The sequence below is a fragment of the Amblyomma maculatum genome, chromosome 11, assembly GCF_055883805.1.
Source record: "Amblyomma maculatum isolate TAMU_Amacu chromosome 11, ASM5588380v1, whole genome shotgun sequence".
NCBI classification, from domain to species: domain Eukaryota; kingdom Metazoa; phylum Arthropoda; class Arachnida; order Ixodida; family Ixodidae; genus Amblyomma; species Amblyomma maculatum.
The window spans coordinates 160,402,389-160,417,631 of record NC_139354.1 but is presented as its reverse complement, the minus strand read 5'-3'; the positions used below and the strand labels follow the sequence as shown (position 1 = coordinate 160,417,631).

The 15,243-nt window shown below is 43.9% G+C and overlaps 1 protein-coding gene across 1 annotated transcript; it reads right to left on the bottom strand.

Moving 5' to 3' along the window:
* Positions 1-566: 566 nt before the first annotated feature.
* LOC146175286 (uncharacterized) lies at positions 567-6,074 on the bottom strand. Its single transcript, XM_084584716.1, has 2 exons — positions 5,594-6,074; positions 567-5,052 (listed from the first exon to the last, which is right to left on the bottom strand). The coding sequence occupies exons 1-2, from the start codon at positions 5,721-5,723 to the stop codon at positions 4,847-4,849; spliced, it is 336 nt and encodes a 111-aa protein (XP_084440842.1). The 5' UTR covers positions 5,724-6,074; the 3' UTR covers positions 567-4,846.
* Positions 6,075-15,243: the final 9,169 nt, after the last annotated feature.

Sequence of the window (15,243 nt, the reverse complement as noted above, 5' to 3'; positions counted from 1 at the left end):
TACCTCGTTAAAATAAAAAAAAAATATTCTCCTTGGTTTCTGAGCATGTTGCATAAAAACATTTTATAAAAGTAGCAACACTGTTCGTCTGATGCAGGTACACATCACACCACAATGTCACAAGTGAAACAAAATTTGTCAGGTACAGCCTAGTTCCTTTGCTACTGTTTACCAGTTTTGCACTTGCAATAGCATCTGGCACTTTCTTTCAGTGCAACAAGATTCTTCAGAGGAGAGAAAAGGGTGAAGAGGTCGGCTAGAGAAATGCCTTCACATATACTATTTGACGCTCAGGAAGTGAAGGAACAGACATGAAGAGTGAATATGATATATGATGCCTAATTACAATGAGCTAGATGCAGTATGAAAACCATTTTCTTGAAGCAATTGTCATTGAATGTAGCATTCATGCACACATTAACCAGTGCACATGCTACACAAAGCCCAAACCTGTCTCTGAGTGAAGCAAGGGAGCCAAAGGGGAAAACAAGCATGACTTTAAGGACACCATAAGTAAAAAGTAACAGCAACAAAAAAGGAAAACAGAAGTATGCACAGGGACAATATTAGACAAAAAGAGGCATGAATTGCAAGGCTGATGTGGCCTGCAGTACATTATTTTTAGGAGAGACAGCAACGCAATCGGGTGGTGTTCTGGATTTTTTGGCAAAGGGTCATTAATGCCAGGTGATAATACTGTATGATTTGTATTGGCTTTGCCATCCCCTGTGTGCTCTTCCAGCAATGCATAATGTCCAACGCGCTACTGTCTAACATCCACTCTCTACACTCTGACTCAAAAACATGCTCAAATGAACCTCACCTGAATACGGGCATAAATATGGGAATAAAGCATGGAATTTACTTTTTCGATATTCTGATTGCATATCATTGGAAAATTAAATGTGATGGCTTGTTTAAATGAGCGTATGATTTGCAGCTAGTGTGTCTTGTATGCATGGTTTTTCCAACAGGTTGCAGTATAGCTTCTGTCCATTATTTTGGCAAAACATGCACACTTTAAGAGACCTGCTACTCACGTAACACATTCCCTGTAGCTTTAAACAGCTCGTCGTTGACTAACAATTGGTGTATCATTTGCTTTCGGTACTTTTTGGCATTTTTTTTTCCATGCACCTGACATGAAGCCTTGCTTATAAAAAAACTGAAAATTACAATATACAAAACAATACAAAATTTATTTACAGCACTGCACACTCTACAATACACAGCCTAAAATGAAAGGCTGTCACACATTCAAGTAATTACAGCATTGTTGTACAGCTCATCGCCATATCTGAAAGGTGGCACGGCCTTGGAGACCAAAGAAGAGAAATTAGTTATACAAAGCAAGGGAACACAAGATAGGGTCAAAAACCCATTCTCCAAGTGTTTGGCCCAAGATAACCCCAGCACCAGCAAAGCAAGCACCCACTGTTTTACCAAAGAGTACCCAACACCACTGAGGATTGGTCCCCAAATGCTCAAACCACTAGGCTGCAACTACAGTCAAGGGATGCTATGCGTTCCGCAGTATTACCAGTATCAAAGATTATGGAACTCAACGTCATTTAAATGGTAGTCGGCACCTGGGACAGAGCAAGTATTCCCTGATTCCGTTATGGACAGGGCAAAGGTAGTTATAGTAAGTGTAAGAATGATTTTATCTGTGCATAAATGCCTGCCACACCTAGAATGTTCCCTTTATGCAGTCTACCAAAAAGCAGAAATGTTTGTCTCAGGAAGACAAGCCTTAAGCAATATTTCAGCAAGTCACTCAATGTGACGGCTATCAGGCAAACCAGCACAGCACTTGAAAACTTCATGCTCTAAAAACAATTGTGGGGACACGCAAGCTCAGCATTTACCGCTATGACACAACAGCTTTTATGGCTCCTGTCTGCAGACTCTCATTCGTGTGAATCGACTTTGCTACTGCTAACACCTAGTATTTATTCTATGATACATATCAGTAGCGTATACCTGTAAGTTATCCAATTATGTGGAAGACCACTTGTCTAGATACCTATAAAGCCCACTCTAACCAAGCTGTACGGATGCGGTTCCATGGCCTAAGGGTTGCCTGTCTTATTACCCAAAGATCCTGCAAGGTTTATCACCTCACACATTCATCTCAAAGGTGAAGCCAGAGACATCACATTGAGTACTCGGCCATGTCACCTGTCTGAAATGTGCCCAAGATTTTCCACTCACAACGTCGCGTTTTGTGCAGAAAAGAGGCTTTAACGTTGCTGCATCAAAAAAAAAAAAAAGCAAGAAGCCAATAGCTGAACATCTACGCTACATTAGGCTCTGCTGGCTCGCAAGACATTTGACCACAGTGCCATGAGCCAAGTTATAGATGCAGCTGTGGCAGAGGCTGTACCACAGAAACAACAGATGAATGTGGTCAAGATAAAATGAAATCGCTGTGTTCACAAATTCTTCAATACATCATGAAAAAGATGGCTCACTTATGGATAGTATGACGTCTACTGTGTTCAATAGGATTGTACCTTCAGGAAGTTACCTTTTGAATGCAATCTTAAGAATATATTGTGGTGTCCAATTTAGGCTGTACACATAGCAGACGTGCAAAATATGGAACACATTCTGAGGGTTAAATGCAGAGAGGATTGCTGAAGCTGATATAATAGGAAAGCATAGGGATACTAGATAACGTAGAAAACGTGACAATAGGATAGGTGTAAGTGAAACTAGCGCAGCTGTCACTTATGAGAGCAAAAAGTTATACAACTCAGTACTAGCACAATGGTACAAAATGTTGAAAAGTGATGATGAAACACAAGTTTCCTTGAAAGTGCTCCTACATAAATGAAATGAAAGTGATTGGCATAAAATTTATGCCCCTTCCTTAAAATTCTCAATTTAAAGCTCACAAAGAACAATGAAGATAAGGCTACAAAAGCAACTAACAGAAAAAAAATAATGAAGCAGTTATACACAGCTGCAATCATTCGATAAACATCTCGAGTGATGAAGCCATGCTTCAGTGGCTTAGAGCATGAATATGTGAGCTTTGCCAACCCTCTTTTAACATATGTGAGTGCCGGAGGGCATGTGGCAGCAGCAAGAATGTGTCAAGAAGCAACTGGCCCAGATAGCAGCCTCATAATAGGGGTATGGAAGGTCTACACACAACGCTATCATGGAGGGAGATATTTTATGGAACAAGATATGTAGCAATGTACAAAAGGAGCAAAGCATTTTGTAGAGCTGCAGTCAAAAATTTATGAAGGACAATCTTATCAAAAAGTTTTTATTTCATTCCTGCGCTTGTGCATCATTATTGTGACTATGGGTTATATAGTGAAACATGAAATGTCAAGCAATTTATCTCGTACACAAATGAATGCATTCTTTCCCCTGCGAAGCCACCTTCAAGAACTTTTGCCAGTGGGTGCACATGCACATCAATATCACCTAGTTACAAAACAGAGAAGTCAATAGTTGCCTTCGTGAAAAAACTGAAGAATACAAAAATGTTCATTGATAGCCGAGCCACACAAATGATGCAGAGGTTAAACAGGTTATCTGGGATCTTGATTAACATTACTACAAAGCATCAGTAATTGCAGTGCAAAATGAACCTGGCAAATTTTGCAAAAGTGGAATCTAAAATTGCCAAATTGGGTTGACAAGTTGGCGGGGGCCTCATTTTCCGTGCATACAACAATGAAAGACAATGACCACCAAATAGATGCACAAATTATCCTTGGGAAAACTAGTTGATTGCTGTTCATCTACATTCAGCATATGAAGAAAGCAATAGAAAACAAGCATAAAGGCAACCAAATACAAAGAAGCACAGCTCGCTTCACTCTGCAGTTTGTGGGAAAATACAGTGGGCACCTTACGTTTCACCCTAGTAGCACACAAGATAGATGTAACGAAATGGACTCTGCTATGGTAAACGACTGCAGACACATCCACCAGGGTGCACGTATGTCAAATATTCTCACTGAAGTAGTACATCACAGACTGCCTGCTTGCCACAAACACCAAAGTGAATTGTGAACTATTGGTGCATGCACGTCCTACTCAGAATGGCACTTCTGGAGGTAGAAGGAGAACGTTTTTGTACCTTTCTGTGTTTCATTGACATGAAGCACTTAATAAAATGCACACTGAGTTTAAGCAGAACACAAAAAAGCAAAGTATACAACAAAGAATGACAGCTCTCAGCAAGGGCCACAGCACTTGTAGAAGAATACACTCAGTATGTCTACAGATGGTAGACAAAAAATTATAGCACCAAGGAAAGGTTTGGTTTGGTTTGTGGGGTTTAACGTCCCAAAGCGACTAAGGCTATGAGAGACGCCGTAGTGGAGGGCTCCGGAAATTTCGACCACCTGGGGTTCTAACATCGCACTAATGTGCACTAACCACACAGCACACGGGCGCCTTGCTTTTCGCCTCCATCGAAAAGCGGCCGCCGAGGCCGGGATTCGATCCCGCGTCTTTGGGAACAATAGTCGAGCGCCGTAACCACTGCGCCACCCCAAAGCTGAACTTGGTTCTTGCACATGCTATCAACAAAATGTACACCAAAGAGATGGTTATATCTCAAAACCACAGAAAAAATTAAGACTTGGACGGCTTTTCAGCAGTATGCTATCGAACATGAAGCAGTAAGAATGTGCACATTGATCACTTGTGGCATATATCAAAATCATGGCAGCGAGTGAAAATCTCAAGTGCAGGTGATCAAGTTGTTCCTGTCCGAGTTAATATAAATGTTGCACGTCCTCTTCCTTGTACTTGTCGATGTTCCTGCTGCGATTACCATTTGCAGGTGGCGTCAATGTCATGTGATCTGCACACACTACAAGCTGTAACGATCTTCAAAAAGAGCTGTCCATCTGCATAGCACTTCACATCTGATGTGGCCGTCCAGGGACAAGGCGCGGCCTCCCAGATTATACAAGCCTAGCAGAGAGGTTAATGATGAATATGGCCCCAGGACTTCTCGCCCACATGATGACTCGGATCGGAAGTGCTGCAACGGCTGCACAAGGTCCACACGATCACCTGCAAATGTTTAGTGCCTAAATTATATGCAAATAAAATATCAAACACGCATGGCACAGGAACATTCAAAATCATCAAAGCTGCAAGCTATGCTGCGGTAAAGTGTAATCTATGAATGCAAGAAATGGTCAGTGCAAAACCTATACCTAAGTGAACCATTTCCGTAACAGGTTGTAGTGCGAAGGTTAACTTTTTCTATTTTGCAACTAAAGGAACGACTTATATCAGGCGATTTTACATGTTTTTCCTTTATCGGTCGTCGAAACCATTAACCAAGAAATCTTGACAACTACGAGCACACTCAGGTTTTTTTGTTTTTTTTTTTAAGTTTGTGCAGTGTAGAGAAGTTGAAGAAAATTATAATGCGTCGTAGAAATAGGCAGCTAAAAGCAACGCATAGTGCTGATTAAAAATATCGGATTCGCCGCATGCGTCCTGTAAGTATTCCTTTAATCTTCAGTCATTTCCCGCCTGTGTACAACTTGAATGCGAATGACACTGTATGAACAGTCACCTTTACAGGTTTTCCTATTGCGCTTACCTCTGTGATGCTCGACGTGCTGCAGCATTCCAGCAGATTGACTGCGTTGCCTTGCTGGTCGACACCCATCGACAAGCCCGACACATTCCAGGAGCTCGTTGCTCGGCCGAACGAATACATTTCGTGCCATCCTACATCAGAGGCGTTCACCACTGCCGATTCCACCCGAAACACCAGTAGCTCAACAGTTCAACACTCCGAGCGCAGGGCAATTCTCGCCTCGGAGTTTGCAAAGCCGCCACACTACACTCCTCAGATCTGACTGTACTGACGAGCTATCTTTCAAGACAATTCGACAGCATTGCTGTGCTGCAGCAAATCCTCGATCACTACTTGCAGACGACGAACGGCACGAAGACCGTTCGTAAGCGTACAAGTTCTTTCCTTCCTCTATGTAAGCGTACCTCCCTCCATGGCCGCCGCCATTGCTGGGTTATTATAACCGCGCAGACCAATAATTTCTTACCATGGGAAGAAAGGGTTTGAAATAAGAAAGCAGTTAGCGTCGTCACGCGGCCGCATGCTTCTGCCCCCATTAGAGATTGTCTCAAACGTCCTTTATTTCATACGCGCTCATAATTTGCTTTTCTATTCCGTTTAAAAAGCCATACAAGGTGTATATAAAGTTATCCTTTTACTTTTAATAACAAGCTAAGAAACTACGGTAGGCTAACGGCTGCATAAATCAGCTTGCCTGTCGCCATAGCCTCATTAGCATAATTCGGGTGCCTCGCCACTCGGCGAAATTATGGCGGCCAAACGTCAGCATTTTCGGTAATGGCGGCACGTCAGTTACGTCATGACGCGTCAATTTGACGTAATCTAAATATGCTTGCGTATCACGTGTTTCACGTGACATAGCTCCAGCCAATCAAATTTGAGCATCCGCTCCTTCCCAGTATGCCATTATTTTCATCACATTGGTTAATCGAGCGTAAGTGTTCTCCAAACCACCATCAGTAACTTTGCTTCCACTCCAAAATCATTCGTATTTGTCATCCAGTCAACAAGAATAGCTCCGGTTGAAATCAATTCTCACTGCTACGTCATTTTGACGTAACCGCTAAAAGTGCTTGCCTCAACTGATGGTTTCGCGCCACAAGTTTGAAGCACGTGACTCTTTTCTGAGCCAATTAGAAAGACAATATGGCGCCGCCAGGGGAAGGCGAATATCGAGGATCGGGCCCCTGGACACCGCAGCCTCCCATCGCTCGAGGTCGGAGAGTTGCCAAGTGGCTGGAGGGTGGAATTCCGAGCATTTGATCATAATATGCTCAAAATCAGCTTTAGGTGCCCCACACAGGGTGCACTGCGGCGAGAACAGTCCTGGATGGATCAAAGATAAGAAAGCAGGGGATGGGAATGTACGGGACTGAAGCTGGCGCCACGTCACCTGTTGTAGCTTAGTCATATATTTATGAGGAGGAGGGTAGATGGTTCGTTGATCACGGTAATGGAGAGAGATTTCGTGATAGGATACCATGCGCTCGCGAGCATCTCCCCAGGCAGTGGCAGTCCCTGCTCGGCTGACGTATCCTCGAGCAAAAGAGTGAGCTGCTTCGTTGCCTGGGTGACCCGTGTGAGCGGGCACCCATATTAGTTGAGCGGTGGGACGACGACGACCAAGCCGTAACCGTGGTTGGAGGGACGAGCCAGGCGATACCGTCGTCTAACAACTGGTGAACAGCGGAGAGACGAGGACGACCAAGCAGTGACCGTGGTCGGTGAATCGAGCCAGGCCTGACCGAAGTGCAACATCTGGTGGGAAGAGCGGAGATGTCCGAGGCGTGACTCGTGAATCAAAGCAGCTCAGCGGAAAAGGCGGGAGCAGTGCAACGAGCCCTGTGTGATGACTGGTTGCCTGCAGCGGAACGACTGCGTTGGATTCTTGGCTGCGAGGTTTGGTGAGTGCGGGACTTTCTTCTACTGAGTTTTGCCAGGCTTTTGTTAAGTAGAGAACAGAGCTGGTAATTGTGTTGTCGTTGTTGCTGGGTTAATTGCAGCAAGACAATAGTGGGCAGTAGAGAAGGCAGCACTCGGAACAGCCATGGGTTTGGATTTGAAGTCGTTGCGCAAACCGAAATTGCTGGAGCTTGCGGAGGAGTTGGGTCTGGATTTGTCAGACAAACTCAGAAAACCAGAAGTGTTAAAGGCTATTCTTGCGTTGGAAGCTGAAGATGACGAGCTTTTGGAATGCCTTGAGATCATTGACGAACGTAAAGAGGAACGTCAAGAGAAAGAGGAACGTGAACGTAGAGAACGTCACGAGAAAGAGATGCGTGAACGTAGAGAACGTCACGAGAAAGAGACTACTTTGACGCGCCGTTGACACGACGCTAGACACCAGCTGTGTGAGAGTGTCTGTAATCTCTCCGGGTCAGCTTCACTGCCCGTTTCTTCATGATGTTGCAGTAAAGGTTGTTTCGTTAGTAAACGCCTCGTCTTTGCTGGCACCTTTGATGCCGTCCGCCGTCCACGGAGCCGCCAGGCCAACGCTACCGAGAGGCCGCGCGCCGCAGCGGTACGCAACCCCGGCACTCGCGACCCCCAAACCTAACAACTGGCGTCAGCGGTGGGTTGAGCACGCGACCACCAAATGTAACAATTGGTGGCAGCGGTGGGATGAGCACGCGACCACCAAATGTAACAATTGGTGGCAGCGGTGAATAGGGTGTTCGAGTGGGGAGAGGAAGGCGAGGAACCGGAAGGCTGGGGTAGAGATCCGACCGCGGGCGAAGTTCCGCACGGCGGATTTAGAATCGCTAAAGATGGTTGTGGCTCGGGTGGTAGCTACGGTATAGTGCTCTAGAATATTGGGCAGTGTGACGACCGGCGCCGGAGAGCGGGCCGCTTTTGCGATGACAAGAACCGACTCCCGCGAGAGGGCGCGACGTGCAACAGGGGTGCCACGTTCGGCGCTCGGCGCGTAGCGCCCGCGGGATAGCGGGGGTACAGAGGAGGGCTGCGGTTCTCTTTGAAGCGATTTTCAGACGCTACGCAATTAGTGTGATAATTAATAAAGAGGCGACTTATTCCAGGTGCTTAAACTGATCCCTGCCGTTCTTTTACGTCTATCTGGAGACATTGTGCACCCTTGGGTAGTCCTTCGGAGCAACGCGCTATGTTTGAATCGCTATCTGAAACTCTCAACATTTCTTCTTGCGGACAGTTACAAATCGTCCAGATGAGCAATTTGTACTTAATGTTTGCAACGAAGCGTGGTGTTTTGCATTCGTTTTTCCCGTAAGGAAATAAAGGCTACTGCCCAGGAGCGCTAGCTATTAACACGCGGAGAAAAACAGTGTACATGCGAATCAAAGCTTGTGCTTCGTAAGGCCTCCTTAGGAACACTTATTTTTTACAAACCTTATTTACGAACACCTGCTTACATTTTGCAGCTTGCACTTATTAATACATAACAACGTTTATCTTTAATCGTCAGCAATCTGTAATATATACCTTTAATCGGTGTTCTTTATGTGCCTTAATCACCGCTTATATAAATTGCAAATACAGTGTGCGAGCAAAACACATTTATTCACTACCGTACTAATTTAAAGCACTGTGGTATTTACCGGCAAAAAGAAATAAGCAAGGTATACGCGACTCAAGCATTTATTCTTTGTTCGTGATTAACACATACGTATATTACGGACATTTGTTTGCGTGCCACTAACCAAAGGGTGAACCAGCTAGCTGTTTAGATGAAGAAAAAAAAAGTCAAGTACAGCTACGGCATTACTTCAAATAAAATGTCAAAAATTAAACCTGTCACATACGCAATACGTTCATAGTGGGCACTTGAGTGCGGACGCTTTACTGGCATCAAATGGTACAGAGCAAACAAACAAAAATAAAAGCACTGATAATTACGCATCGAATTGGCAGGTATGATGTAGTTCTTGGCGCGCACCGAGAGAAAGCGGAAAAATGCGAAAAAGATGAACACCTAATACGCAAGCAATTAAAATAATGCCGAAATCAAATGCGGACATAATACGTGTTTATTCTTTGAGTGTGCGGTATAAAATATGAGTAATCGACTGGATATACTTGCACCTACTGCTTACCGGACTATATATAATCGGGGTACTTACCGCGGGTGCTCTTTGCAGTACTAACCAGAATATGATTGTTAACAAGGTTGGTATTACACGTGAAATACTTCCAAGGGAATTTAATTATTTTCCCTTTGGGAACTCTTGTCGTGATTCGCTTACTTCGCAAAGAGCGAAGCCGCAAAAACACTATAAATTTCATTGCTTCAAGTGGGAGCCTTTCTGGTGCTCCAAGTAGGTAAACTTTTTGAACCTTCACATTTTACAGGAAGTTTGCAAATTCTGAAGTGCAAAGCAGTCGAAAAGGACCGTGTATCGAGCCAAATTTTTAAGTAAATTGCGACCTAGCTTCGAACCTATAGCGCTATTTTTGTTCGTGGTGAGAAACCGTGCCGGCCTCACAACCTCTCTTTCGCAGAAGGATGATCTAGGGGAAGCGAATAAGCGGATACCCTATAGCCTCTGCGTCCTCTTTTTTCCGTCGTTATTTCTTTTTCAAAGCTATTCATTTTTTTTTTATTTTGTATGTACATAAAACAGGACTAGAGCGATCTTCTGGAGGCAATGACTTGCATATTACCGGTGGCTTGCGTACCCTAGAATGGAAACATTTTCTTGAACAATTAGGTCATCTCTACCTCCATGCGGGGTAGCCCACATTTAATTGATTCCAACTGAATGCCGACTTCTCTTGTGGCTTCAGTGACGTACTGTAGTCGGCATAGTTGGCGTGGGAAACAACGGAATATACCATTTTGGACTGTTTTGATAATGGGGTTACTGTGACCAGTTTTAGTCAGCGCTCGAAAGCACGTTCATACATCCTGCTTCCAAACTGCCCCCTTTTCAAAACGACTACATTTCTGGACGTGAATTAGGTGCTTTAGGAATGCTAAAGCAAGCTGAAGTGAAGCGTGCTGTGCGAGTCGTACGCCGGCCCTCTCCAAGCTGTTTTCTTCGGCATGCCCAGCTTTCCGGGACACAGGTTGTTAGTTCGACAAACTGGCACCACGCGGCGTAGCACCGTGAGCTCCTCCTTTCTCTTTTCTTCTGCCCTTCCCTCTCTCGCCTAAGGGAGGGCACGATCACCGGCCAGGGCTGCCGGGCTCAGCGGTGGGCCCTTTTTACGTTGTGCCGCGGACGAGAGGGTGGGGAGAATAGAAGGAGACTCTGCACTGCGCCTTTATTTATTTTTTTTTTTTGCGCCCCCTTTTTGGAAGCTAGACCACCGACCGCCACCACCACATGGGGTGGGGATGGGGCGCGGGGAGACGAAGCTCACGCGCGGGCACCAGTCCCTCGCTTTCTCACCATCGTCGCGCGGTTGCTCGCCGCAGCAGTCTCCGCTGTCCGAGCGGAGCAGCGAGGAAGTCAAGTCGGCAAAAAGGCTGGCGCAACTACGATCGCGTCAGCGCTGCACTGGAGCGTTGTACGTACAGTGCCAGCCATAATAATGCGGAACATGCCACGGCGATAAAAGCTCCCGCCACGCGTGACCTAGCGAATATTAGGAGGTACCTAATTGCATATATTGGCACATGCCGCTGATGCATACACGGTAAAATTGCGTTTCAAATTAATTATAAAACAATACGAATTAATCTTCGAAAATTGACGACATTAAATTACAATTACTTCAGATATATAATGCATTTAGTCTCAAATTACTTATCATACATAAAATAAAACAAGAAGAAAACAAAGTGAAAGAAACTGCAATCACTCTCCAGATCGCATTTATTATTACCACTTTATTTTAGTAAAGCACAGTAGAGGCTCGTACGACGCGCGTGAGGTGTGGAAAACTGCAGTAGGATATTTTCCACAACAGCAACGAGTCGTTACGGAAAGCCCGGCTTGTTTTGGGCGGAAAAGTTTTTCCAGCGTGGCCGTGATCATGCAGTAAACGGAACGAAACCTTATCGCGCAATCAAATTTGTAAAAATTAAACTTCTTGACGCAAAACTATTGAACTTTTTCATGCAAATTAAACAAACATGTAACTACATAAAAAAAAAAAAAACATTTAAAGCTGTGAAGGCTATATTTTGTTCTGCTTCACCTTTCCAACAGGGATTCGAAGCAGTGGAATGGGCCTATTTTCATGCCTTCGCAGTCAAGCTCCTTGCACCTCTTACGCTAGCTGCTAGCAGGTACGGGAAGGGTTATATCAACTCCAACCAAAAAAAAAAAAAGGAAATGCGTTTTATTGAGGACAATATAGTGCCAGCATAAAATATTTTATTACACACTGCCATACGTACGCAACATTCGGAAACCAAATATATGAAGTCAGAATCAATCATTTTTATTACAATGTATTTCTCTTAAATATCCAACCTGAACAGTGCATTTCAGATGCAATTATAATATAAATATAACTAAAACATTTCGCAGCAGACATGGCATATGAAAGAAGCAACGCTTTAAAAAAAATATATAAAGAACAAGGCAAACCTCTCGTCAGCTGGCAAAGAAAATCAGTCAGACAAGATGGCAGTCAAATGAACATAAATATGCTCACGGATTGAAGCACTGCTGTCGTCACTCTTCTCGATCCTGGTTTTGTGCACTGTGCACTCAATTATAGCATCTGAGCGTTTATCTTCACTTTGGCACAATACATTTTCCTGCTAGGCCAGAAAACTTAAAGGTCATGTGCATGGTCATGCTCAAAACTCCGCACAGTTATTTTTTATCAGCACTGATTGCCCTATAAACCTTTATCTCTGCTTGATGAGATAAGGGCATTCGCTTACGCAAAATCAAGCGACAAGATCATTTTAAAGGTGACGATTGCAATACTTGCTATACACATTTAAAACATTCATATTGTACATATAATTGCTCACGGCGTATATGGCAAGGAAATACTCATATTACAATCACACTACCTTTAGTATATATCGAACACTTCTTTACAGGCATGTTGCATGAGAGATCCCAAACACTCTTCATCATCAAACAGTGATACATTTTCAAACTCATAAGGGTAACACAATACTACGCATATAGAAACATGAAAAAAAAAAAAAAAAAAACACATGCAAAGCTTTAAGGCACTTGTCTCAAAACGTAGCTGTTGCTTATTACAGGGACTCAAATTATTGCTTATCTCTTTCTTTCCTCAGAAGGTGGCGCAATTTTTCAGTTGATTTGACTTTCGTCGACACTCCCATAGGCCCAAGCCCGAAGCTCCGTGCGCAATTCTCCCGCATCCATAGCGTCTACATTTTGTAGCGGATTTCCTCCTCTCGGTCTTTCTTCCGCAGAGCGGGGCCTCTTCGCCATCTTCAAACCAATACTCCTGGTCCTTCTTTTTATATGCACGGCTTACTCTGAGGTTCTCACTCACTTCAAGCCTTTTCGCCAGCTTGAGGGCGTCAGCGGCCGCATTCCATTTATTGGACTTTCCGTGATGTAGATGCTTCAGCACGTCGTTTTTTTTCTCTAAGCCTTGGCTTGAAAACCAGCCGAGGCATTTAAACTTTTCGTGCTTTGAGGGAGCGTGGTGCGCGAGAATATGAATGTACGGTGTAACTCTATCGCCACCATAACCTTTGTAACCGTGAGCTCCTAATTCTAAGAATGTGTGGAAAAATTCTGAGGCTTCACTTTCTATGCTGCGACCTTCAACATCATTTTCTAGGTGGTGCAAAATCTTGCGCAGAAGCTTCCAAAGGAGCAAAGATTTTTCCTCTGTTTGAGGGTACAATTTGCCAGCCAGCTTTCCTGGCAATGCCTTCAGCAGGCGCTCACAATCGCCCCCAGATAGGGACGTGAATGTTTTTCCCTTGCCTCCTTCACTAACTTCCCAGACTTTGAATTTAACCCCACAGTTATTTATGGCGTCAACGATGTCCTGAACATGTGCAGTTATGCATCGCGGATTGCGGACTTTTTCTCGGCCATCTCTGTCTTCAGCTTCTGCAAGCAATCCATCTACAAGGCGGTTAACTATTCTCAGCTTCATATGCAAAACATCAGGAATGATTAATGCAGAGTCTAAATGAAATAATGGCACGTTTTTCATTCCGTTCGCTTCTGAGCAACAATCCTCTTTCATATTTTCAAGAGTACGAATCAAAGGAAGCTCGTTAAAAATTCTGTTGCTTGCTAGAGCTGAGGACCTTGTCTGCGGGTTCGCTCGACAAAATGGACAAGGATAGCGTGATGCAGCAGACTGCATACCCTGGACAACAAGCAAAAATTTCAAGTCTGACCCTAGACAGACGTGAACTGCCAATTTGTGGCCCCCCACAGATATGCTACCCCTTTCTGCGACGATGTTAATTTCTGTTATCAAATCCCGAAAGCATTCTCTTATTTCAAAGTAACCCTCAGAGATCTCCGCCACACCAAGAAGACGATGAAGCTTATGGCTTTGTAGCTGTCGAAGCTTGAAAATTATCACGAATGATAATGTTGTCCAGGTCGTTCTTCTGCTCACAACGCAGCCATCACCCTCTATCTTTACCAGAAGAGGCTCGGTGCAGAGCTCTTTCATATCCATGCCTACATCTTTGGCTAGCTCTTCCACAGCTAACACTAAGTCTTCCTCAAATGAAACCTGTGCGCCAGGCACGGTCCCGGGTGTTTTGAAGACTGTTATCCTGCTGTCGATGTGCTCTCTGTAAGAATTTATCAGTCTTATGGAGGGCAGATTAGGAACGCTCGCGGTGAGGTGCTCCCAGAAAACATTGCTTACAAAATGCGAGTCTAAGAGGGCTGCAACTTCTCGCAACTTGTTTTTGTCTGGGGAACAAAGGGAATTGTAGTTAACCTGACGATTGCTGCAGAAACCTTTTTTGACATTATAATTAGAACTAATTTCTCCGTCTTCCTTGAATACTATTTTATGTAGCAGGCCCTTTAGATCAGTAACCAGAAGCTGGCATACATCTAGGCCGTAACTCTCCAGTACATCTTCAAGTGCTTGCGTGATGAAGTAACCAGCAGCATTAAGCTTTCTTTTATCGTTTTTTTTTGCACCCCTCGCCGACCTTTATACCTTTGTTGAGTAGCCCTGCACTCTGTCGCGATTTCAATTTTTCCTTTTGCTGCTCAAGGTCAAGACACTTAGCCTCATAGGCGGAGATGGTGTCCTTGAGCTCATTTATGGTCTTTTCCGAAACCATTTCCACTTTGTCGAGCTCTTTTTGTAGAGCCGCAATTATTTATTTATTTATTTATTTATTTATTTATTTATTTATTTATTTATTTATTTATTTATTTATTTATTTAACAATACTGTTAACCCTCAAGCGAGGGTCCTTACAGGGAGGGTATGAAAACTTCGTAGAAAATAGAATCATTCACAATCACTAAATACATCAGCAGAAGACAGTACATTCGTTCAAGCATCAAATAGCACTTTCAAGCAGATGGTCATCCAGAGATCGCTCAAATTCATGCAGATCATTCTGTTCTACAACACTCATTGGCAAGTCATTCCACATTTCAATTACATGGGGGAAGAAGGAATTTCTGAAAGCTTCACTACGGGCGTAGTACGGCTGAATTATCCGACTATGATTTGTTCTAGAACTCCGTTTGCCTGGCGCTTGTATATATGTTTCCTTTTGAATGTTT